This window comes from Triticum urartu, chromosome 5 (genome assembly GCF_003073215.2).
Source record: "Triticum urartu cultivar G1812 chromosome 5, Tu2.1, whole genome shotgun sequence".
NCBI lineage: Eukaryota > Viridiplantae > Streptophyta > Magnoliopsida > Poales > Poaceae > Triticum > Triticum urartu.
The window spans coordinates 446,933,109-446,957,773 of NC_053026.1; the positions used below are offsets into that span (position 1 = coordinate 446,933,109).

The following is a 24,665-nucleotide window of genomic DNA, read 5'->3' on the forward strand; positions in this document are numbered from 1 at the left end:
TTAGCTCTCATCATGTTGTAAGTTTGCTTTACTTCCTAAACTTAGTTGACTTCTGTTAAAAAAATTTAAAGCGTCAAATGCTTCGTTCGTACAATCAATAGATCTACTGCACTGTTGATAACATTCGAATTAAACTCATGCGGTCATGCCTGTTTTCAACCAATGTCCTTGTTAACTGGAGTAATGTACCTGTGGGGACTTCAATGCACTTGCTGTTTCTGACGTTTCGTAAGAGCATAATATAGGATTGGTAGACATGTTTTGTAAGCTGTAATATGTTTTCTGCTCTGCAGTGGATGGTGAGAAGGTGGATTCGATTTCTTGGAAAAGAAGAAGCTCTAAAATTGATGAATTGGAATAACAGTGACCCTTATTTCAGTTTAAGGTTTTAATTTTTAAGCGTGCTCTTCTGTGAATTGCAAATTACCTGCTCGGCTGCTCTGTTTATGCGTGTGTTTCTGATTGACTGATCTTTGTGCCATAGGGTGAACACAACAAATGGTTATACAAGGGATGATCTTGTTAACCGATTGGAAGATTTGCAGGTACTTATGTTAATTCTTAGTACCTGAGTTCCATCCTATTTATGGCTAAGGTAGGAAAAATATAAGAGCCATGCTATTTATCTACATAGGATTTATCCAATTTAGTAGTCATGTTTGGGTCATACTCTGCCTTGATTATTTGCATTGGATTTCATCACTTGATTTTCTTTTGTGTAGGTTCACTATGAAAAGTCAATTATGGACGAATTTGTCCGCATTCGTGAGGGCATGCAGGTAAGGAAGCTGAACAGTTAGTTCCGTGATCACTGCACAACTGGTGTTTGCCAAACCAATGTGTTCTATTCATATCCTCTTAATTTCTTTTGGAACACAATATGTTTAGTATGCTTATAAATAACACTGTTCAAAGTCTTCTAAATTGGATGTGGACAATAAGATACCACACTTGACTTCAGTCCAAGGAAGTGAGACGCCGGGAGCTAGTAAAAATGAATGTTTAAGAAATAAAACTGAAATACTGCATTTCGATACTATTAGGTAGAAAGGAAAGGATAGCGCCATACTTCTGGTGTCTTAAGATATTATTTTGATGCTATTGCTATGGAGCACAAAATACTATAATCCAGCATACATTTCATTTTAGAAAATTTAGTTGTGTATCATACAAGTTCATTTATATTCAAAAAGTAACCTGTGCAGCATTTGTGGGCACACAATTTCCCCAATTCGCCCTTAATCCATAAGAAACTCTAGTGATTTTTAATTGCAATATTGCATTAGGAATGCCCATTTCTTATAATGCCTCTCGAGATACTGGCTGGTATCTTGATAGCGTAATTTCTTCCTTGCAGGCAGTCTTACAAGCTGGATTACTGAAAGAAGGCATGTGTGCCGTGCAGGATGAGAGTGCAGGCAAGTCGTGAACGTTACTTATTGACCACCTTTTATTTATTACAAATGGGATTATGATATTCAAATGATTTTTACTAGGACTACATGCTGATGTAGAAAGAACTATTCACTATTATGCTTTATACTCCATTACGTTAAGTATTTACCCTTTTCCCTTATACGGTTCCAAGTCTTGGTAACAACAGCAAGTTTCAATTGAAGATCGCTATAGATAACCCACACTAAGATTTACAGAACCTATTGCAGGTTTTGTTGTGTCTGTGGTTGATCCACAACCTGGGGAAACAATCATGGATTGTTGTGCTGCACCTGGCGGGAAGACTTTATTCATGGCATCCCGGCTGGCAGGACAAGGTGAGAGATTAGAATGAGGGAGTTCAATTTTCTGTTGATATTGCAACTGGAGAACTGTGGGACCTTGTGCTAGTGTTTATCTTTTCCTTTCTGGCCATGCATCTATAATGTGTTTTGTTAGTATGCTATATTTTTGCAAAAAACTTGTGAGCAAAATGCTCAAATGAATCACTTTTCATATGTTATTCTTGACAGCCTGCTTGGGGTGCTATGCACCGCCGGCATAATCGGTTGTTATGACCTAGTAACGTGTGCCAGTGGCTGCCGTTGTTAGCTTAATTTGTCAGATATAAATCAACCAATGTATTACATTTATGTCCTTCAAATGTAGCATCTGATGCTACTTAATATGTAGCATCTGATGCTATTTAATGGTTAGCCGGTATAAAAATTCTTCACCTTTCATCTCCACTGAAAACTAGCATTTGTGAATGTATACATTCCACACCGACAAGAAAATAGTACTCACAGGTCCAGAATAATTAAGTTCTACCAGATCTGATCTTGTTAAAACATTATGTCATCGATGCGGAGCGAGCTTCTAAGTCTGGAATACATAGTATACTTGACTTGATGATGTGCTATTATACAGGGAAGGTATCAGCTCTTGACATAAATAAAGGCCGCTTGCGAATTCTCATGGAGGCAGCAAAGTGCCACAATCTTGATGATATAATCACTGATATCCATGGTGATCTTCGACTATATGCTGTAAGTTTCCAAGAAACTTCATAATTACTAGTCCATAAAAAGCCTCAAAAAGAAAGAGGAAGTCCCGTATATCCAAGAATAATGCACCGCCAGTGGAAATATTTATCAGGAATATGCCTATTGACTATTACGGACTTATGGTTAATGTTTTATCCACACATATGATAAGAAGGCTTATGCACATGACACGTAGACTTGTATTGCAGAAGGAAAGCACTGCCAAATATGACAAGGTATTGTTGGATGCTCCATGCTCTGGGCTGGGAGTCCTTTCCAAGGTAGCTCTCTTTATCAAGTTCACTGTTTTCGAGAACTTTGCCATCACAGAGCATTGTACTGATCCGAATCTGGAGTTACAAGTTGGCAAATTTTGTGATGAACTAAAGTCACCTTTTCTGTTCCCAAGAGGGCAGACTTGCGTTGGAATCGACAATTTGAAGATCTGGAGGAGTTGGTGTTTTTGCAAGATGAGCTCCTTGATTCGGCCTCATCGTGAGATTCTTGCTGTTACACGTTTTTAAAATTTTGTGCAAGCAAATTCATCTTGACAGCATCTAAGATTACTTTCAATGATTTTACTTGCAGATTGGTAAAACCTGGTGGTATACTAATATACAGTACATGTTCCATTGACCATGAAGAAAATGAGAACCGGGTTACTGCTTTTGTTCAGAGGCATCCGGTACGAGTTCATATTAAAATTATCCATCGATCCTTCACAAAAGATACGAACTCAATATTCAATTGATCTAGGCAATATGTCTGTCCTTACAATTCGGGGTCCTGTTGGTAACTTGGTACTATTAAGCATGTACATTGTTTCTGCCCAAGTATTATTATCACCAAAATTCTACTCCCTCCGTCCACGACAATAATTATTGAACGGAGGGAGTAGTTTTCTTTTAGTCATAGCATGAACCGAACTTCAATCCTTATCCAGCAATTGGAAGTCGCTGCCGTTCCCACTATATGTTAGCCCTCAGTTCAGATTTAACAATGATATAGCTGCACATTTAACTCTCCAAAAAAGTTTACACATTTAAGCATCCTGTAACACTTGTTTTATCTGTAACTGAACAGTCTATTATCATTTCTGGAACCTTACTGGTTGGTTATGTTCACTGTCCAAATCAGTTCTATAGATATACAATCAAAAGAATGCAATGAAACATTTCGTGTTCTTTCCTTACTCAGTGATTATTGCATGTTAGACAACATCCACTGACATCTAATCATGTAGTCTATTCATTTTACTATGATATGCTACAGGAGTTTACCCCACAGGGTGTACAAGGATTTGTTCCTGCAGAATTCATCACAGATGATGGTTTCTATTCCTCAAGTCCAACTAAGCACTCTCTGGATGGGGCATTTGCTGCTCGTCTTGTCCGGTCAATGCACTAGGACTCCCTACAATTAGGTGACCATAAGAAGAACCAAATACCAAATATATTTTCTAGTGTTTATATGAACTGAATTTCCCTTTCAAGATGTTTATCTGACACATGCTGTAAAAATTCTCTTCCCTCTTACAGTTTCTTAGAAGAAGGTAGTCTTCTGCGCTCTGTGGTCCATCTTGCTTCTTGGACTGCATGCAGTAAGTTGTATAATAGACAGCAATGCTGAGGTCATCCTTATAGGCACGCTCCATCATTTTGATGTTGAGTGACACAATAATGTGTGTTGTGAGCTAGATGTACCTGGAGTTGTACCTGCTGGATACCTAAGCATGTGTATTAGGTAGGCCCTAGTGAAATTATCTGATAAAGTATGTTTGTTATGTATTATTATGTCTTGCACAGTACCAAGTGATAGTCTCAAGGTAGATGATCATACATAAAAGTACGTCTAGAAATTTATCAGATGAAGTGTACTTCAAGAGAACCATAATTCTATAAATATAACTTTGTTGGACATCAATGCCTCTTGTAGGACCTTACACTATTGGTACGAGCAGAGCCAACATCCCAAAGCCAATAGAAGCTAATGTAACTGAGAACGGTATTCTGCCTTTGTCCTTCCTCACGAACATTGCTTCATAGAATGGGATATTGGTGATCACTAGCATTCCACACAGAATGAGCTGGGGGGAAAATACATTCAAGAGTATATTCCGGCCACCTGTCAGAATTTGACTAAGCCCTCCGACCAGACAAATAAGGTTGAGTAATGCGACAGTTGCAATGATCACATATTCTGGAGCTGATGACCCGAATTCCATGATTTCTTGCTCGTATCTCTTGGATTCGTTTTGTTCACTTACCTTTGATGTAACTGCAAATGTCATCTTCGACAGTCCTAGTAACTTCCGGACAGTGTCAGTCAAGCCATAGAGATATGAGGTTATTCTTCTTACCATCCACATCCTTTGTTCGTTCCACCATCCTTTCAATGTGTCTCCACATGATAATGCCTCATACAGGCTATACATATTCTTCACACATAAGACATATATGAAGGGTGTGATCCATGGACTCGTAATCTGAATGACACAGGAGGATCATATTAGTTTTAATAGAAAGCATATGAAACTAAATTGAGGCTTTTCCTATTATGAAAACATTACCTCTGGGAACAAGGAGATGCCTTTGAGGAGAGCTAGTGAAGGAATGATGACATAATATAGTGTTGGGATTGAATTGGGTGCCCATAATCCATAGATTGAGTAGCCCATTTGATGCCGTAACTTGATTTTTCCATGCCCAAACATGAAGGGGCAGTATTTTGAAAGAAAAATTGAGAAGCTACCTTCGCTCCATCTCTTGTGTTGCAGTAGTGTCTGAGCAAGTGTTGTTGGAGCTACACCCAGAAATGCTGGTCTTGGAGGATTGCTGTGGACTGACTTCCATCCTCTGCAATGTATTTCCAGTCCGGTGATTATATCCTCTGCTGGGTAACCATATTTGATCCCAATCTCATCTCCCCACTGTGTGTCATGTTCATACGTGGAGGCTGCTAAAGACTTCGCTTTCTCTTCAATCTCATCTATGTTCTCTTGTGTTTTGTCTTTGATTCCTCCGTCCCAGTCCTCCTTGTAGTCTTCGGTGAACCTCCTTCCGCAAAGGATCTCCCTTCTGTGGAAACATCCAGTGCCAACATACATAGGGCCACCCACACTATCCATACCACCCATCAACACCTTTAGATTGAGTAGCTATGTTAGTGGTAGAACATACATGCACAATGATTGCTCATATTATGAAGAACATGAGAACGCAACTGAAGTTATAGTTTGACATCGCTGACCTGATTGGTTACTTGGTGGGAGTTCCCATATATATTATTCTTGGTTAAATTGTTATAGTTCTGGGGGAATTGCACAAATCCAATCTTGTGACCCATTTCTTCATCAAGGAAGAAGCACAGTGCATCTCTGATTGTATCGCAATTGTTGGAATACATATCACAGTCCACATTCATGATGATAGGGCTGTTGCTTATCACTGATGACACTCTTATCTGCATTTTAATAGAAAATTTGTCACATTTAGAAAAAATCATTATGATCATAGAATTCCAACCTTTCATGGAACAATTGTGAATAAGTTCTTTTTCATTTCGCGCTCTATTTTGTGCCTTGGTTTTCGTTTGCTATTTTGCTTGTTTTTGTTGTTGGACGACGCCATCTTGGCAATTCTTGTAACTCAAATGATGTGCAATTGGGTGCGCTTTCAAGAAAAAATGTCTAGCGGTAGGGAACAAGTTATTATTTATATCTAAAACCAACATATTTTAAGCTCACATTCATTACACGTATTTCACAAAATGCTACTCGTACTAAAGAAGTGGAGAGTTTTGTACTCCCTCAACTCTACAAACAATCCAATGACACAAAATGAATTATTAGGGTGTGAACTCCATGGTACAATTTTCTCAAAGGACAAGAAATTGCATGACAACATTTTGCTAATTTGGTTACTCTTGCAAACATTACTGTTTACTTAAAACTTCAAAATTATGAATTAGAATATGTTTCAACTAATATGCTGCTAAGAATCAGTATAAGAAAATGGGCTAATGAAAACTATAAAATTTACAATAAATTGTATGCTTAGTACGATGTGGCAAGATTATTGAGTGCACCAGAGCATTCATTGCCCCAGCTTTGAAATTATGGTGGTGCTGAGGCCGCTTCTCCCGTGCCATGTATACAAGTGTTGGTAGCACATTTCCTTCGTCATCATTTGCATTTTTGTCTTTGCCCTCTATCAGAATCTAGCAAAAGAAAGAATTATGTAACTTGAAACTCCCAAATACTCCATCCGTCTCATAATATAAGAGCGTTTTTGACACTACATTAGTGTAAAAAACACTCTTATATTACGGACGGAGGGAGTAGCATGCAAGTTATTTACTCCAGAATCATGCAAACCTTTACTCAAATTTTGAGGGCAGGAAAGCTACCTGAACAGTTGCTTGGTGATTTTTTGAGGTATTTTCTTGATCCCATTCATGAAATCCTTTATCATTTGCTTTGACTTCCTCCGAAATTTTACCTGACAAAACAGCTGTATCAATTCGCTCAGTCATAGCTTCATACATCTCCTGCCCAAAAATGAAAAAAAGTCAGTTGTCATGCCAAATGCTGAGCACTGCGGGTAGGCTGCACTTAACATTAAGCATCTCATCTAGTCACATGTGTGTGCCATGTCGTTCCCTGTTCAATAGCCATTTGATTACATGTGTTAAAGAAAATATGTTTGGAAAATCTGCTTACCCTGATAAGTGACCATTCCTCTGGGCTGCACAAATCTTGATGCCCATCTGACTCTGAGAAGTAAGCGGCTGGTGACCTTGGCTCAATGTTATATCTCTTGCAGAATGGTATCCAGTGCTTTGCAAATAAGGAGGCCTCCCACAGAGCATAGAAAGTGAGAATCGAACCTCCGTCGTCCGAAAGGTACACACTAATTTTTTCGGCTGGGTAATTGTATGCCATGAGCGATAGGACGGTGGAGATGACAAGACTTGGTGGCTCTGAGTGTGGATCTGCCGTGCATACGAAGATATCCACACAAGGTAGCCTCTCTCCATACCTTCTCCAAGTGACATAGTAACTGTGTTAATGCTCAGTGCGGGAAGTACATGTTTTAAAGCAGTAGAACCATACACCTGACACCCTTAAACCTTCAAAACAAGTCCCTACTTTGGATCTTGTTTTGGCAGAAATGAGTCTGAAGTACTCACTCCCTGGTTTATGGGTTGAGCGTTTAAGGGTGTCTCGAAATCTAAACAGATGATGGAGATGGACCCTTTAAACTGCAAAAATAATAATATTGATATAGGTCCCTTACACCCTTAAACCTCAGTGCAGAAATGTGTCTCTAAATCTAAACAGATGATGGAGATGGACCCTTTAAACCGCAAAAATAATAATATTGATATAGGTCCTTTAAACCACCATTTTTCTTTTCTTAAGATAAGCCCTTTAAACCGGAAAGGAGGGAGTATCTACCTTCTTTTCTATAGAAAAGGCCGCTCAGTCTAGCACTCTAGCTTATTTATTTACCTTCTAAGTTAGTGAGCTCTGATCATCAATGTAAGCCCTTTGGCGTTGATAATGCCTTATCTTGCAATCATAGTTCTAAACAATCTGATCATTTGCTTTAACCCTTTGTACCATAGAATAGAAACCCTTGTGCTGCATTCTAAGTTTAAAAATCAAAAGCATCAAACTTTTGTCTAATTTGTTAACAGAAAGATAGTTATATGTTATTTGGCCTGCGTAGCTTTAAAGCTCGAGGTAATATCACTAGCAGTCACAAAACTTGCGTTGGATGTGCATTTTAGTGCTAAAACTTGCAAAATACATCGTTGTAGTCGCATAACTTGCGTTTACGTGCACATACGGTCACAAATCCCGTCTGCCTTCATACGACGTGCTGGCGTGGCATACCTGGCCCGCTGGCAGCCTCTGATTCCGTCCAGCGCGGCGCGCGCGCGTCTTCTTTGCAGAAAACCCCTTAGCCCGTTTCGTAATTAGCTGAAAAACCCCTCCAACGGGGGAACAGGCAGGCCTGCTATTTTTGCCCAAAGGGTCCCCAAAAATGCTACCCGTTCATTCCCACTCCTCCTTACCGCTTCGTCTCCCTCCTCTGTGTCGCTCCTCTGTCTCCGTCGATTTTTCCAACACGGTGGCGGCACGGCGGCTGTCGTCGTAGGACATGGATGACCCGCGTCGTCGGGTGCGAGGCGATCCAGCGCCGCCGTATGGTTAGTCCTACTGTCCTCTGTCGTTTCTGACTCTGCATCTGTTCGTTGTTATGTTCGCCGTCTCCGACGTAGTTAGGGTTCATGGGGTAGGGCGATCAAGTCTGATTGATGTACGTTGGCGCCGTGCGTAGCCCGTTCTGGACTTAGGCATTACGTACGGATGGTTGTTGGGGCCCTGCTTGCGGAATCGTGCTAGGGTTTAATTAGGGGTTATTGAGGAGGTCGCTTTATCCATAGAAATTGATGATCAGAGGAACGAGAGGCCTCCATGTAAATTGTTCTAGTGTTTAATTGGGGGAAATTATTTATTAGATATTTGACAATGTGTACTGCTGCTAGTTGAATCTTTCAAAAGTCTGAATGTGTGCAGTGTTATCTGAAGTCTGACAATGTGTAATCCTGCGCCTAGTTTAGTCGTCAGTTAAATTCAGTTAGGAATAAAACGGCTAGTGCATGAGCTTATTTGTAGGAGTAACCACGACGTGTGGTGTTAGAGTCCTAGTCGGACACAGATGGGCACTTGTAGTAGTTGTAGGATTAGAAGTCCAAACCGAGTAGGTTTGAGTGCTAGTCCAAGCTGCTATATATATACGCACGTATAATCCCTGTAACTTGTACCGATCAGAAGAAAAGCAATAAAAGAGCAAGGCACGTCAAGAGCCTTTGGCTATCAATCCATCGATCAGTTTTGTTCTGCCGAGAGGTTTCGCCGAGACAGCCGATCGCTAGCTTCGCTAGTTGCAAGCTCGCCAGCTCTACGTACAGGAATCAATTAAGCTGCTTGCCTGCTAGCTAGCTTTGCACATCATACGTGTATTAGCTCCTGGGAATTTTGGTCTAGCGATCAAAAGCCAAAAGCCAACATTATTTGTGCACTGACCGAGAAACGAACTTGCTGCCGCTGTTTGACATTGCTGCAGTTAACTGAAGTTGGCATTTGCTGAATTTTTTCTCTGAACTTGTTGGGAGGACTGATGTACTTGTTAACTGAATTTTTTCTCTGAACTTGTTGGGAGGACTGATGTACTTGTTAACTGAATCTGACATTTTAACATGATGTACTGATTTGTTATGAACTCTTTTACATTGCAGGAGATTTTGATGGTCTGTTCAGTGTTGAGATCCACCATAGTGGTTTCTTTTGTGGCAGTGACATAAACAGAACATACATGGACTATGAGGTTGATTGGTTTGACAATTGTCAGACTGACACTTGGTCCTTACTCTGGATTGATGACTTTCTTCTGCAGCTGGGCTATGATAGACAAGCTTCAAAGATTGATGTTTACTGGTGTGAACCAAGAAAGACAGTTAGTGATGGCCTGAAGCTCTTGACCTGTGATGCCGACATTGTTCTTATGATTTGTGCAACATTAGAGCACAAGAACCTGCTGCTGATAGTAGACCATGGTGATACCCTGCAGTCATTAAACAAAGATGATGTTCTGACAAATGGAGTGAAGGATCCACCTAAGGTTATTACTCCAAAGAGGCATGGAAAAGAAAATGTCAGTTATCCAGAGAAAGAGCAGAGTCCTAGAGAGAAAATGTCAAGGACAACAAGGAGATCTATGTCATTTGGAGAAGGATGTAGCTCAAGGAATGCTATGGAGGAGGAGAATATTGAGGATGTTAACAATAGTGAAGAAGAGGGAAATGATGAGGATGCAGGGTCAGAAACAGATGAGGAGTTCTATGAGAGTGACTATGAAGTTGCAGAAGGTGATGATGATTTGTTTGACGCAAATGTAGACAAAGATGTTGATGATCACAGAGAGAAGAACATATTGCCAGACTTTGAAGAAGAACTTCCAGAAGATGCTTTGGAGGACAGCCACTTAAATATGTCGAAAGAAGAGAAAGAGAAGCTAAAGCACAAATTCAGTACTTTCAACCCAACAACTGATCTGAATGCACCTGTGTTTAAGATTGGGTTGGTGTTTGCAGATATGAAGGAATTGAGGCATGCTCTCACTGCATACAGTGTAAGGAATAGGGTGAAAGTGAACAAGCTCCGAAATACTTCAGTATCACTAGAGGCTGTATGCAAGCCTGGTTGCACTTGGTACTTGAAGGCAGGTAAAGATAACAGGTCAAGTAGCATACAGATCAAGAAGTATGTTGACAATCACACTTGCACAAAAGCATGGGACCTGAGAGTTCTGACTGCTCCTTTTCTTACTAACAAGTTCAGAGAAGAATTCAGAGACAATGAAAAAATGCCTCTGAAGAAATTTTCAGATAAGGTGGAGACAGAATATAATTTGGTTCCACACAGGAGTAAGTTGGGAAGAGCTAGGAGAGCAGCAGTGAATCAAATAAGGGGAGTAGATGATGACCAATATAATACTTTGTGGGACTATGGTCAGGAGCTTAGAAGGAGCAATCCAAGAAGCCAGTTCTTCTTGTGCACTAAGGAAGTATTTGATGAGAAGACAAAGAAGGTACAAGACCACTTTTCCACATTGTACTGGTCATATGATGCATGCAAGAGGGGATTCCTTAAGGGATGTAGACCAATCATTTTCCTGGATGGTTGTCACATTAAAACGAGATACAAGGGAACATTACTAACAGTCGTTGGAATCGATCCCAATGATTGTATCTTTCCAGTAGCATTTGGGTTATGTGAAGTGGAGTCAACCCATAGCTGGGAGTGGTTCTTAGCATCCTTAAAGGATGACCTGAACATAACGAACACCTCACCATACACCATTATGAGTGACAAGCAGAAGGTTAGTACTAGATCATTCAATTTCTTCATTGCAACAACATAAGTGTGTGCTGTTTTGCAGAGATTAATGTGTTCTGGTTTGCAAGGATTAATAAATGCAGTGAAAAAGGTTTTCCCTCATTCAGAACATAGAAACTGTGTTAGGCACATTTATCAAAATTTCCATAAAGTACACAAGGGAGAGCAGCTCAAGAATGATCTATGGTCTATAGCAAGGTCCACTAATGAAGCTGCATACACCAGGAACATGGATCTAATGAAAGAACACAGCTTGGGTGCCTACACCTGGGTTGAGAAATTGGAGCCAAGAACATGGATCAAAGCATTCTTTGACCCGTTTTGCAAGTGTGACATATTACTAAACAATATGTCAGAAGTGTTCAATAGGTTACTCTCTTGTTACTTTTTCCTCTCTTGTTATTTTCTTGTCAACAAAAAATCAAATGCCAACTGTGTGCTTACATATTTGGTACTATTTTGCAGTTACATTTTGGATGCGAGGGAAATGCCAATTAAGTCAATGTTGGACCAGATAATGTGGAAGCTAACAAACAGGATTGTTGGTAAGCAGAGAGAGGCAGAGAAATGGACAGGCAGATTATGTCCCAAGATACAGAAGAAATTGGACAAGTATGTGGAGTGGGCAAAGAACTGCAGGGTGCAAGAGTATGGGCAAGGTGTTTTCAAGGTTTTCTCTTTGAACAACACATACATTGTTGACCTGAACATGCTTTCTTGTGAATGCAAAAGGTGGGTACTATCTGGCATACCTTGCCATCATGCAATTGCATGTTTTAGGCATGAGAGAATTGAGCCAGAGAGCATGGTCCATTCATGCTACACTGTTGAGGAATATAAGAAGTGTTATGGATTTAATATGATGCCAATGAGGGACCCACAGCAATGGGAAAAAATGCATGGCATTGCTGTTCAGCCACCCCTGTACACAAAAGTAATGGGCAGGCCTAAGAAGAACAGGAAAAAAGATCCAGAAGAGAAGAAAGACAAGACTGGGGGTGAAAAAATTGAGCAAACATGGTGTGACCATGCATTGTTCTGTTTGTGGAGCTGCTGACCATAACAAGAAGGGCCACCACAATCATGTTAATCAAACAACAACTGAGGAAACAACAATTGAAGAAGAATATGACGACCCAAGCATAATTGCTGTACCATCCTTTGCTTATATATTTTCCCCTCTAATCTTCAAACTATACTTAAACATTGATACATTGGCTTCACCTGTTGCAGAACATCATGCCACACAGAGTCTACCCTCAGCTCGATCCAACACAAACCCCTGACTCAATGGTTTACAAGATGCAAGAAATGGTAATATATTCAGTGACAAAATTATGCAGATGTAATTACCATTTAAGTGCTTACATACCCACCTTTTTATATTGTACTTGTGTGAGCAGGAGAAGTTTACATATCCAGCACCTAGGGAATTTGCCCCCCTACCTGAGTCTAGCTTCATTGCCAATGCCAGAGACTCAATTCCTATGGTTAGAGTTACAACAGCCATGTCAAGAGGCAGGGTGAGAAAGACTGCTAATGAGAAAGTTGCAAGGCCAAGAAAAAAGCAGGCAAGGGAAGGCAATATTGCAATGGGAAGCAATGTTGCAACAACTGGAAGCAATGCTCCAACAAGTGGGGCCAATGCAAGAGAAGGTGGCAATGCAAGAGGAGGGGCCAATGCAAGAGGAGGGGCCAATGCAAGAGGAGGGGCCAATGCAAGAGGAGGTGGCAATCCAAGAGGAGCAAGAGCTGCTGCTCCAGATTTCTTCAACTTGCTATTTGGACCCGATGGATCCACAATACATGAACCGCCACTTGTCATGCAGGGTGAGGAGGAGGTCATTTTTAGCCAAAATGCACCAGGAGCTAGCCAGGATCCTTATCTCTATGATGAAGGTTGGCCTGATGATCTGCATGACTTTTTGTCTTTATAGTTTACATTACATGCATCTTTAGGTGAAAGTCTGATGAAGTTCATGAATGAACTTGTTGGTTTGGTGATGGAGTTCATGAATGAACTTGTGGTCTCTAGTTCAGTACTTATTTAGAAGACGACGTGATAACAGTTATGTCACTTTTGGTTTGGTTCGTACGACTAAGAAACTACTTATGTTAGTGCCAAATATGTCATTTCAATTATGGTCTGTTCCTGTTCACTTAAGGTCAATTTGTCCGTGCTAGATCCTTGTTGCAAGTCTGCTATATTACAAATCTTGGCCAAAAGCTTAATAAAACAGCAGAAATGTTGTCCAACTTGGTCAAAAGAGTTGCTGCGATTTTTTGCCAAAACGGATTTATAAAACAGCAGATATCCTGTCCAATTTGGTCAAAATAGTTGCTGAGATTTTTGTCAAAAATGATTTATAAAACAGCAGAAATTTGGTCAAAATAATCAATTGACTGAACGGGCTAAGGGGTTTTCTGCAAAGAAGACGCGCGCGCGCCGCGCCGGACGGAATCAGAGGCTGCCAGCGGGCCAGGTATGCCACGCCAGCATGTCGTATGAAGGCAGACGAGATTTGTGACCGTATGTGCACGTAAACGCAAGTTATGCGACCACAACGATGTATTTTGCAAGTTCTAGCAATAAAATGCACATCTGACGCAAGTTTTATGACTGCTAGTGATATTACCTCTTAAAGCTCTAATGCAGATTCTCAGTGCACTTAGTGTTGTGTGGTCTGAAACTCATAGGCTGCCGTCTCTGGGCCATCTCGTTGAAGTACAGCATATTAAGAAATAAGAATAACCCAAAAGATAATTAAATTTAAACTGCAGAAAGGTCTTACATTAAGTTACAAAAGGAGTACTAAATTATGAGAACTAGAACACGACGGGCTCATACCTATGCAAAACACCCATTAGAAATTGCCCGCTGTGTTTTGTTAAATCCGGTACATTTCTTTTCTTGAATATATGGTTCACTATTGTGAGTTGTGACACTGGTCTCGTGTACCTAACTGAGTCCAAGAGCTTCAAGAAAATCAGCCAACATATTGAAATATGTGGCATGTTCATAGCATCTACAGTGGACGGCCCGGACATGACACAGACATGAGAAAGAAGAAAAATGTAATCCAACCGGATCGGACCCCACAAATCGACTCATGTATCCAGGCTGTCACCGAATCCTCAAACTTGACCCATATGCGGGGAGGATATGAGGGTGTCTAGGTGTGTCTTGGCAGTCCATCAATCATATGGATTAAACCGACTCCATCCCCACCAATCATGTAGATTAGACCAAACAATTTCGGAAATATATTGCACGCACGGATAAAATGAGGGTTCAAAACGAACACGCCCGACTATCCGAACGCGTCCGTGGACGTATGATAGGGCCAGATTTGCACATTGTGGTTGTATACGCTCTCATCGTTTATGCTCAAAAAAGCAAGTTAGCTGTTTACACTATTGACCTGGTGAGTGGTGGCATGTATTGTCACAAACTCACAATCCGGGCGGTGTACAGGCCAGCAAATAGCGTTGCTGTCAGCTCCATTGCCATCGCGGGACTAGTTTGGCTTTTAACAGCCTGTCTATATAAAAAATATACGCATATAAAATCTGAAATTTTGGAAACAACCAAAGTTTCTTGTCGTGACACAGCCGGAGCCCGGAGCATACAGCCCCCGGACGTGGTGCGTACCTGGCGGCGAGCCTGTCCCTGAAGGGGCGGCGGCGGAGGGGGCTCCAGCGGACGGACTGCGTGACGGCCCAGTAGGCGGCGTACCAGAGCTCCGCCGCCAGCATGCCCAGCCACGCCGCCCTCCCCTCGCCGGCGGCCGGCACGCGCGTCGCTCGGTAGTAGAGCAGCAGGAGGATCCCGGCGGCCACCGTGACGGCGTGGAGCCTGTACACCGCCCGGCCCCCGTGCGTCTCCGTCTCGAACAGCCTCCTGCTCCTCTCCATCTTCCAGTCTCGCCTGTCGCTCTCTTGGTCCTTTGTCTGCCTTTGGACAGGGGCACACGCATGTAGTGAGGGCCCTGTTCGGGAGGATCTGGAACTCCTGTAGTTGTACTGAACAGCCGACCAGGTGGAGGCGTGGACTGGATTGGTGGACTGGTTTGGTGGACTGGATTGCCCGTCGCAGTGCCCCCACTCCACGCGCACACACCCCGTGGCCCCGTAGGACATTTCCAACACAGACTCATCAAATCGTCTCGACCGGACGGTCCGGACACTATCAAGCCTCCAGTGCAGACACACATTTTAGGTTGGACCGGTTCGGACATTCAAAATTCCAATGCCGGCCCCAAACCAGGGTCCGGCGCCGTCATCCCCTCTATGCAACCGTAGTGTACAGATTAGACTCGGCGTGTAGTCATCCGTGTCGCCCCGATGCCAAATGGTGCCCGGCCCTAGTGAAGCAAGAGTCATCCCAGCCGAAGCTGTGTAGCTGCCTCGACTACTATCTGAGCGGCGGTGGCTCGCGCCGCACATCGTCCTAGTCGTCGGGGTTCGGGAGATGCCTCACCAAGGCGGATGCACGCCCGGAATGGCACCGGGTGCAGCGCTTGGCGGTGTTCGCCAAGACCGGCGTGCCACCGCCCTAGGTCCTCGCTAAGCTTGGGCCTTCGATCAGTTCAAGACCACCAAGAAGATGGTTGCCCGTCGTTGGCGTCATCTTAAGTAGCAGCTCCTCCTTGTCGGGCTGGTTGAGACCGAGTGCTCGATCGGCCTCCAAGCCAACAAGACCCAAGGTGAAAGAGGCGGCCGAGCGTCTACGTCGTGAGCGCGACGCCCCGGCCATGGACAGATGCCGCGACGGCTGGAGTTGTATCCTCTACTGGCACGACTATGAAGACTCAAACGCCGGCACCAACGGCAACTGTGGTGCCGGTGGGCTTGGAGGCCATGCCTACGAGGTGGTCGTGCGCTACTTAGCCTAATTTTAGTTTAGTTATGTTAAGTTAAATTTTGAGTAGTTTGGATGAAACTTGTTAAATCCTATCTAATATGCATGTAATATATCGTACTAGGTTTAATTTCGTGTGTAATTCTTGTTTGAAATGTTCGGACGAGGGAAATTATGGAGACAATTTTGGATGGCCGACGCCATCCAGATGTCGGCGGATACGTCAAATTGATCATACAGTGCAATATATAACAGGTACCTTAAACTCATTCAACAAAACTAAGTGAGACAAAGATCAAAAATCCATAGCGAGAACACTCGGTGATTCGAATGTGATATGTACAATCCAGTGGCACCTTGCTCTGTACATTGGGATCTTTGTCCAATGGTCCAAATGGCTAGATCCTCTGTATCCACCTAATGGTCTGGTCCTATCCAAGTCTCTGATATTTCGATTCACATAGATATGGTGATTTTTGGCACTGCACAGTCTTCGACAAGTTACTTTCATAGTTAATATTCTTACAAATATGTTGGTGAGAAAACATAGAAAAAAATTGTACTGTGAGACTATTTTCATCGGTACAACTTTGCTTAATTATTGTGAAGCGTTTCCTCTTAGTTAGTGCTCTCGTTGGCAAGATCTAAGAGATGACAGGATACAAGAGAGGGAGAGATGGTTGAAATGATTTGAGGTGGGCACAGGTGGGATGAGAAGGGGTTAGGTGCAGCATTGTGGATCAAAATAGAGGGTTTACGCGAAATGACCATGCCCTGGCCACGTTGCTAAATCTGGACAGCTTATTCTTTATTCAATGGTGCAGATGGTTAGATCCTATGTATTCATGTGTCCACCTAAAGCCCTGATTCTGTACAAGTTGCTCCCATACTGGGATTTTACTAGTGCTAGAGGAGACTGAGTTAGATGTGTCGTCGATTGCATCGGCGTTCTTGACATTTTCTGTTTGGGCATTTTTATTTTCACAGGGGTAATTTGATCCATGGTTAATCCTGAGTCGAAGGGCTACGCATATTGCCTCTACCCAACCCGGGGCTCTGCCACATATATATAAATACAATTGCACATGAAACTATCAGAGCAAGTGTTTCGAGAGAATCATAAACCATACCAACTTGAGTACTTAATTACACACTGATGCCTCTTGTGGGACCTTAAACTATTGCTGGCAGTAAAGCCAACATCACAAAGCCAATAGAAGCTAGTGTAACTGGGAATGGTATTCTGCCTTTGTCCTTCCTCAGGAACATTGCTTCATAGAATGGGATACTGGTTATCACCACCATCCCACAGAGAATGAGCTGGGGGAAAAGTGCATCCAAGTGTATATTATTCCATCCAACTTTCATGACTTTACTTAGCCCTCCCAGCAGGCAAACAAGGTTGAGTAAAGTGATAGTCCCGATGATCACATATTCTGGATCCGACGACCCGAATTCCATAATCTCTTTCTCATACCTCTTGGACTCGTCTTCATCGCTTACCTTCGGTGAAACCACAAAATTCATCTTTGACAGTCCAAGTAACTTCCGGAGATTGTCAAGGACTCCAAAGAGGTACGAGGTTATTCTTTTGACCAACCACATCCTCTGCCCATTCCACCATCCTTTCAGCGTGTCTCCAGATGATAGTGCCTCATATAGGCTGTACATGTTCTTCACACAGAAGACATATACGAAGGGTGCAATCCATGGACTTGTAATCTGAACGACACATGAATATTACATCAGTTTTTTAATACAAAACATATATGTAACTAAGGTGAGGCTTTTTCATAGCATGAATCATTACCTCTGGGAAAAGGGGGGTGCCTTTGAGGAGGGCCAGTGAAGGGATGATAACATAATACAGCGTAGCGAGTGAGTTGGGTGCCCATAGTCCATAGATATGGTAGCCCATCTGATGCCGTAGCTTGGTTTTTCCATGCCCAAACAAGAACACGTTGTACTTGGAAAGGAAAATTGATAAGTTACCCTCGCTCCATCGCTTATGTTGCAATATTGTCTGAGCAAGTGTCGTTGGACCTACACCCATAAACGCTGGTTTTTTAGGATTGTTGTAGACCGACTCCCATCCTCTGCAATGTATTGCCAATCCGGTGATTACATCCTCCACCGCGCAACCATATTTTACCCCAATTTCATCTCCCCACTGTGTGCCATGTTCATATGTGCAGGCTGCTAAAGACTTGGCTTTCTCTTCGGTCTCATCTATGCTCTCTTGTAATTTGTCCTTGATTCCTGCATTCCAGTCTTCCTGGTAGTCTTTTGTGAACTTCCTGCCGCAAAGGATCTCCCTTCTGTGGAAACATCCGGTGCCAATATACAGAGGGCCACCCAAACTGTCCATACCACCCATCTCCACCTATTAGATTGAGTGGCCATGTTAGTGCCAATAATATAATATAAATGGAGAACATGAGAATGTAATTCAAGTTACAATTTGGCACTGCTGACCTCATTGATGACTTGGAGGGAGTTCCCATATATATCATTCTTGCTCAGATTGTTATAGTTCTGAGGGTACTGCACAAATCCAATCTTGTGACCCATTTCTTCGTCAAGGAAGAAGCACAGTGCATCTCTGACCGCATCGTTGTTGTTGGAGTACATATCACAGTCCACATTCATGATGATAGGGCTGTTGCTTATCACTGATGATACCCTTATCTGCATTTCAGCAGAAAAATTGACACATTCTAGTTAAGTCCATTATGACAAAAGCATTACAACCTTTCATGGAATAAAATTGTCATATAATTCCCTCAAAAAAATTGTCATCTAAACACCAATTCCACTCCAGTAAGCTAAATTGGTGTGGTGTCAAGCTACTCTCAGCCTCTCACTTCTCTTGTTAGGTGGAGGGCAAAAGAATGGGATCAGTGTATCACCAAGTGCTTTTAAGTATCAGCAAGTGCATACATTGGGTGTATGGTATTAGCTAACTTCTTTGTAGCTTCTGTACATTCAAAACCCAAAATTTATAGAAATCACAGTAGGGAAACCTACTGTCTTCCTAAAAAAATTGGGTGTATGCATATGATTTGTGATAACAGATATACGTTTGAATGCATGTATTGACCATTGTGTTTTGCATGCACCCATGAATATGGTGCGCATTTTGGATTTTACTCTATGTCTTTGGTGTCACTAGAAGATGAGTAGACAATATCTACTCAAATTTGTGTGTATATAAGCATAGTCCAATTGCAACTTGGATTTCAATGCTGTGCAGCAGACATTGATTTGTTGCAGGTGCTAATCGTATGAATGCATAGTTGCATACTACAACCAGCACACCTCAGGAACTTGAGCCATGTGACAGGAGGTATGTAGTCCTTGTGCTCTGTGTAGCTTTATAGACATACCGCAAGTGACTGATTGGGCATCAATCAACTTTCCTATTGATTCTGGCACACATCTCGTTGCAATACATTCAGTGACAGTAAGCCCAGGGACTATTTTCCTATTGAGGATTTCAGACTGTACCAACATATTTTAAGCATACATTCACTTCATTTGTTTCACAAAAGGCTGAAGAATCGAGGTTCTTGCATTTTATCAACTTTCATTCTCTCAAATGCTTGGGAAATTTTTATTGTGGACTAGTGATACAATGAGGTGAAACTGAATGAAGAAAGCAGAGAATAACATTTTGGTTACTCTTGTCCAATAATGCAGTTTATCAAGAACTTCGGAATTATGAATTAGAATATGGTGCAGGTGCAGCTAGTATTTCGCCAAGAATCAGTATTAGAATATGAGTTTACTAATGAAAACTATAATCTTACAGTAAACTGTCTACTTAGCGTGACGGGGCAAGGTTAGTAAGATTACCAGAGCATTCATGGCCCCAGCTTTGAAGTTATGGTGGTGCTGAGGCCTCTTCTCACGCGCCATGTAAACAAGTGTTGGTAGCACATTTCCTTCATTATCAACTGCATTTTGATCCTTGCCATCTATCAGAATCTAACAAAAGAAACAAGTTTAGAACTTCAGACTCCCAAATACCATGCAAGTTATTTACTCCAAAATCATGGAAACCTTTACTCCATTCTGGAGGGCATGACAGCTACCTGAACAATTGGCTGGTGATTCTTTGAGGTGATTTCCTGGTTCCATTCATGAAATCCTTTCTGCCTTGCTTTGATTTCTTCGGGAACTTTGCCCGACATGACAGCCGTGTCTATTCGCTCAGTCATTTCGTCAAACATGTCCTGCCCAAAAGATGAAATACTATCAGTTGCCATGCCAAATGTTGAGCACTATATATAATAATCTTGTCATAACACATTCCCTGTTCAATAGCCAGTTGATGCATATATTTCAAAAAAGAAGCTGTACTATCTGCTTACCTTGATCAATGACCATTCTTTTGGGGTGCACAGTTCTTGATGCCCATCTGACTGTGAGAAGTAAGCGGCCGGTGACCTTGGCTCAATGTTATATCTCTTGCAGAATGGCAGCCAGTGCTTTGCAAACAAGGAGGCCTCCCACATGCCATAGTAAGTGAGAATCGAGCCGCCGTCGTCAGAAAGGTACACGCTTAATTTCTCGGGCGGGTAATTGTACGCCATGAGCGATAGGATGGTGGAGACGACGAGGCTCGGTGGCTCCGAGTAGGGGTCTGCAGTGCACACAAAGATGTCCACAGAAGGTAGCCTTTCTCCGTGCCTTGTTCAAATGAAAAATTAACCGTGTTAGTGCTGAGCATGACAAATATGTGTTTGAATGATGAAGTATATGAAAACAGGTCCCTGGTTAACTAGTTTTTAAATCCGGTTTTGCTACCCAGGAGATTCAAAGTGCTCTGGTTTGCCATGATGGGACCGTGTACCTATCAGCTGATGAGTCCCGGAGCTTGGACCAAACCAGCCAACCGTACTGAAATTTAAATTCTGCACCGTGTTCAGCGCTGATTTCGACCTGGTGGGTGGTATGGGTCACTCAGTCGTACCCTCGACTTGTTAAATGCATTTGAGTTGTTGTATACATCAGGCTTAATAGACATCACCGTCAGCTTCCATCATTTTCACAAGATTAATGTTGTGTCAAAAGCAATCTTTGCCTGTCTAACAAAGACACATATAAATCTGAAATTTGGAAATAACCAAAGGTTTTGGCATGTTGGAAGTTTTTTTTGTTATGTATTGATCAAATAAGAAGAGAAATCTGTGTTTTCGAAATAATTGTATGCTATAGCGTGTCACCTTGTGACATTAGTCATTAGCTATATTTTATCACCTTTGCTAATTCTCGTGTAACTGTACTTTTTTTGGGGGTGCAAACTCAGTCGATTTTTCAACCAGATTATGGGCGCAGTTCCATTCGAATCGTGACAAAGTGCGTATCTTCCTTTCGATCTTTTTTGTTTTGTTTTCTCGGGGCAAACATAATCGAACAGCTGCATCTTTGTTTCAGCCCAGCCCACTAGTGAGATAGCAGTAAAAATGGTTAACGTCCACTAAGATGGAATGCCTAAAGTTCTCAAAAAAGGAAGAAGATGGAATGCCTAAAGGCTACCAAAAAGTGGCTTGTATAGACATTAAAAGAATATACTATCTCCCCGTCAAAAAAAAATACTGTATCTGTACCAAAATATAGGACGTTTTTACAATTCAAATTGAACAGCAAAAACACCTTATATTTTGGTACGGAGAGAGTATTAATCGTTGCAGTGTTGTCAAGCACAATTTCCCAGAAGTCTTAACCGGCCGCTCATGTATTTCCCATATATCTTGTCACAAGGAATGTTGTCGAAAATAATATATGAGTGGCATCTTTTTTGGAATGAAAAAAAAATCATATCTTGTTTTTTTTGCGGGGGATATCTTGTTGTGCATGAAACGGATGGGGTGTCACCTTCTCCTCGTTGGTACACAGCCCATCTGCCCATGCACTAAAGCCACTAACTGGGATTGTTGGGTGATTATAAAAAAGGAAATAAAAGAAACTGGTAAGATTTTTGGGTGTTCATGCGGCCGTGCACGCGCTCGGCGTGGTGCATGAGGCCAGCAAAACAAATTAATCGGAACGCCGCGGTAGGTAACGCAGACGCAGACGCACGGTGTACTCCTAGCGCTGGAGGAGGCAACAGCACCCGTACGTGTAGCTACTGGTGGCCAGTGCAACTATGCCACGACAGCACGCGTCTGTTCTGCCCGGCGGCCCGTTAGAGGCACGGACAAGTGCATGTGGGAGGGACGTGGTGGTTTCCTCTTCTTCTTCTTCACCGGGCAAAGGCAAGCAAGATGAGCGGCACTCTCTCTGGTCGTACTACACAAGTCCTACGTACGAGGACGACGACGACGACGTGTCGCCTCGGCTACGGATCAGGCAACAAAGTAGTGGTAGGAGCAAGCAAGGGGAGCACGTGCGTACGTACGCCTGCGCGCAACTGCATGATATACTATCTCTTGTTTCAAACAAGAAAAGAAGAAGAAAACTGCGTGGCATCTCCCTCGATCATGCCATGCGGCCGCGCGCGCGCCGTTGGTGGGTCGGCCGGCCGGTCGTACTAACACGGACGGATCACGGACGTGGTGCGTACCTGGCGGCGAGCCTGTCCCTGAAGGGGCGGCGGCGGACGGGGCTCCAGCGGACGGACTGCGTGACCACCCAGTAGGCGGCGTACCAGAGCTCCGCCGCCAGCATGCCCAGCCACGCCGCCCTGCCCTCGCCGGCGGCCGGCACGCGCGTCGCCCGGTAGTAGAGCAGCAGGAGGATCCCGGCGGCCACCGTGACGGCGTGGAGCCTGTACGCCGCCCGGCCCCCGTGCGTCTCCGTCTCGAACAGCCGAGTCCTCTCCATCTCTGCTAGCTCACTCTCTCCTGTCGATCGAGCTGTCTCGAACGCTTGTGTGTGTATGGTGGATGGAGGTGCTCGCGTACGCCACGCACATATATGGTAGCTGGGAAGGCCGGAGCCCGGAGGCCTTGCGATCAGCAGTGACGCTAGCGGCTAGCCGGGCCGGTCCAGCTCTCTCTCTCTCTCTCTCTCTCTCTCTCTCTCTCTCTCTCTCTCTCTCTCAGATGGCGTCTAATTGGCCACCCACCCGCGCATGGCCACAGACACACAGTTGGCTCTGGCGGCTCTGTGCTGTGCTGGGCAGCCATCTAAAACGTGCGTACGTGCACATGCCGCCGGTCTCCTCGCACAGTGCACGACTCTCAGTCCACGGCTCTGTCCCCGTGTGACTGATGAATCCTTTGGATCCACCAGCGTACGTCTCCTCCGGTGCTCTCGATCTGGCGTCCGGTGTGATGCGAGGAGGATGGATGGATGGACAAGCCTGGCTGGCTGGTTATCCTTGAACCAGCAGAGGCAGGCATGCAGTGTCATGCTCATGCGCGGCATACATGGATGATCTTGAACCGATCATCGCCAGCTCGCTGAATCCACGGAGAGCGGGAAGAGCGTCGATGAGTGATCAAGTAGTCGTCCTTGGGGACCCGGCCGGTCCATTCCTGGAGATACGGACTGCGTCGATGCATCATTGGTGGGTTCCTGGACAAAATTGCATTACACAATGTGGGTAACGGTACGTGCCAGGGTTCCGATCTACTCCTACTGCTTTGCAGCGTGCCTGGTTAGCGACTTGTATAGGCTAGTCATACCGGAAGTAATTTAGACAGTAACTAATTAACATATTCCAAGACAAATTTGTTTATGTTTCATGAAGTTAATGAGGAAAAGATACTTGTGGTAACATAAATATATTACTATAACATAACACACCTCGAGGTAAAATGAGTCCATGTTTCAATTAATGAAGGCTGACATGTTACCATCTATATATTACTGTCCATTATGAAGGTACTACCTCCGTTCTGATTTTTTTGGCATTAGTGTAGTGACGGAGGAGTACTTTGCAGCGTGCTTGGTTAGCGACTTGTATTGTACTCATATAAGGCTGGTTGTAATGCTAGTATCATAGCTAGTATCATGCATGCCAACTAAGCAATTTTGATGATGTGTCATAGCATTAAATGAAGAAAGAGATGATGGAGTATCATATAATGATGTCGTATCATAATAAATACTATGCTACTTTGTGTCATGCATGATAATAAATAAAGTACTACATAATACTGATATATAATACTATGCATTAGGGAGGTAGTATCATACACTAGTATCATATGCATGATACTAGTATATGATACTCCCCATTACAACCGTAATAATACTACTATTACTGTATGTATGTCCGCAGTTAGCAGCCGGGGGCCTTGGAGTACTACGCAACATTTTTATGAAATTGCTTGCTTGTCGCCCTCGAGAGAAGAGATGCTTCATGCACCACGTTCGCCGACTGTAGCTAGCAGGTAGAGCAGTG

The 24,665-nt window shown here is 43.0% G+C and overlaps 4 protein-coding genes across 5 annotated transcripts; 2 read left to right on the forward strand and 2 right to left on the reverse strand.

The window, feature by feature from the left end:
* The first annotated feature begins 69 nt into the window (after positions 1–69).
* On the forward strand, positions 70–4,397 carry LOC125509663 (probable ribosomal RNA small subunit methyltransferase B). The gene is made up of 11 exons (XM_048674679.1): positions 70–385; positions 485–545; positions 723–779; positions 1,358–1,418; positions 1,665–1,772; positions 2,365–2,483; positions 2,690–2,761; positions 2,890–2,975; positions 3,069–3,165; positions 3,753–3,903; positions 4,019–4,397. The coding sequence occupies exons 1-10, from the start codon at positions 276–278 to the stop codon at positions 3,885–3,887; spliced, it is 906 nt and encodes a 301-aa protein (XP_048530636.1). The 5' UTR covers positions 70–275; the 3' UTR covers positions 3,888–3,903; positions 4,019–4,397.
* On the reverse strand, positions 4,245–15,603 carry LOC125509660 (cellulose synthase-like protein E6). 2 transcript variants are annotated; one of them, XM_048674674.1, is made up of 7 exons: positions 15,101–15,603; positions 7,201–7,519; positions 6,888–7,028; positions 6,567–6,698; positions 5,730–5,942; positions 5,050–5,622; positions 4,245–4,965 (listed from the first exon to the last, which is right to left on the reverse strand). In XM_048674674.1, exons 1-7 carry the CDS (start codon positions 15,586–15,588, stop codon positions 4,420–4,422), a joined length of 2,412 nt encoding a protein of 803 aa, XP_048530631.1. In that variant the 5' UTR covers positions 15,589–15,603; the 3' UTR covers positions 4,245–4,419. The 2 variants fall into 2 exon arrangements, with proteins under 2 accessions (XP_048530631.1, XP_048530632.1); XM_048674675.1 differs by lacking the exon at positions 6,567–6,698.
* On the forward strand, positions 7,532–15,094 carry LOC125509662. Its single transcript, XM_048674678.1, has 5 exons — positions 7,532–8,696; positions 9,789–11,817; positions 11,914–12,599; positions 12,682–12,762; positions 12,852–15,094. Exons 1-2 carry the CDS (start codon positions 8,648–8,650, stop codon positions 11,471–11,473), a joined length of 1,734 nt encoding a protein of 577 aa, XP_048530635.1. The 5' UTR covers positions 7,532–8,647; the 3' UTR covers positions 11,474–11,817; positions 11,914–12,599; positions 12,682–12,762; positions 12,852–15,094.
* Positions 15,604–17,401: 1,798 nt separating the features above from the next.
* Positions 17,402–23,307, reverse strand: LOC125509661 (cellulose synthase-like protein E6). The gene is made up of 7 exons (XM_048674676.1): positions 22,878–23,307; positions 20,683–21,001; positions 20,404–20,544; positions 20,165–20,296; positions 18,785–18,997; positions 18,120–18,692; positions 17,402–18,031 (listed from the first exon to the last, which is right to left on the reverse strand). The coding sequence occupies exons 1-7, from the start codon at positions 23,135–23,137 to the stop codon at positions 17,483–17,485; spliced, it is 2,187 nt and encodes a 728-aa protein (XP_048530633.1). The 5' UTR covers positions 23,138–23,307; the 3' UTR covers positions 17,402–17,482.
* Between the last annotated feature and the right edge of the window lie 1,358 nt (positions 23,308–24,665).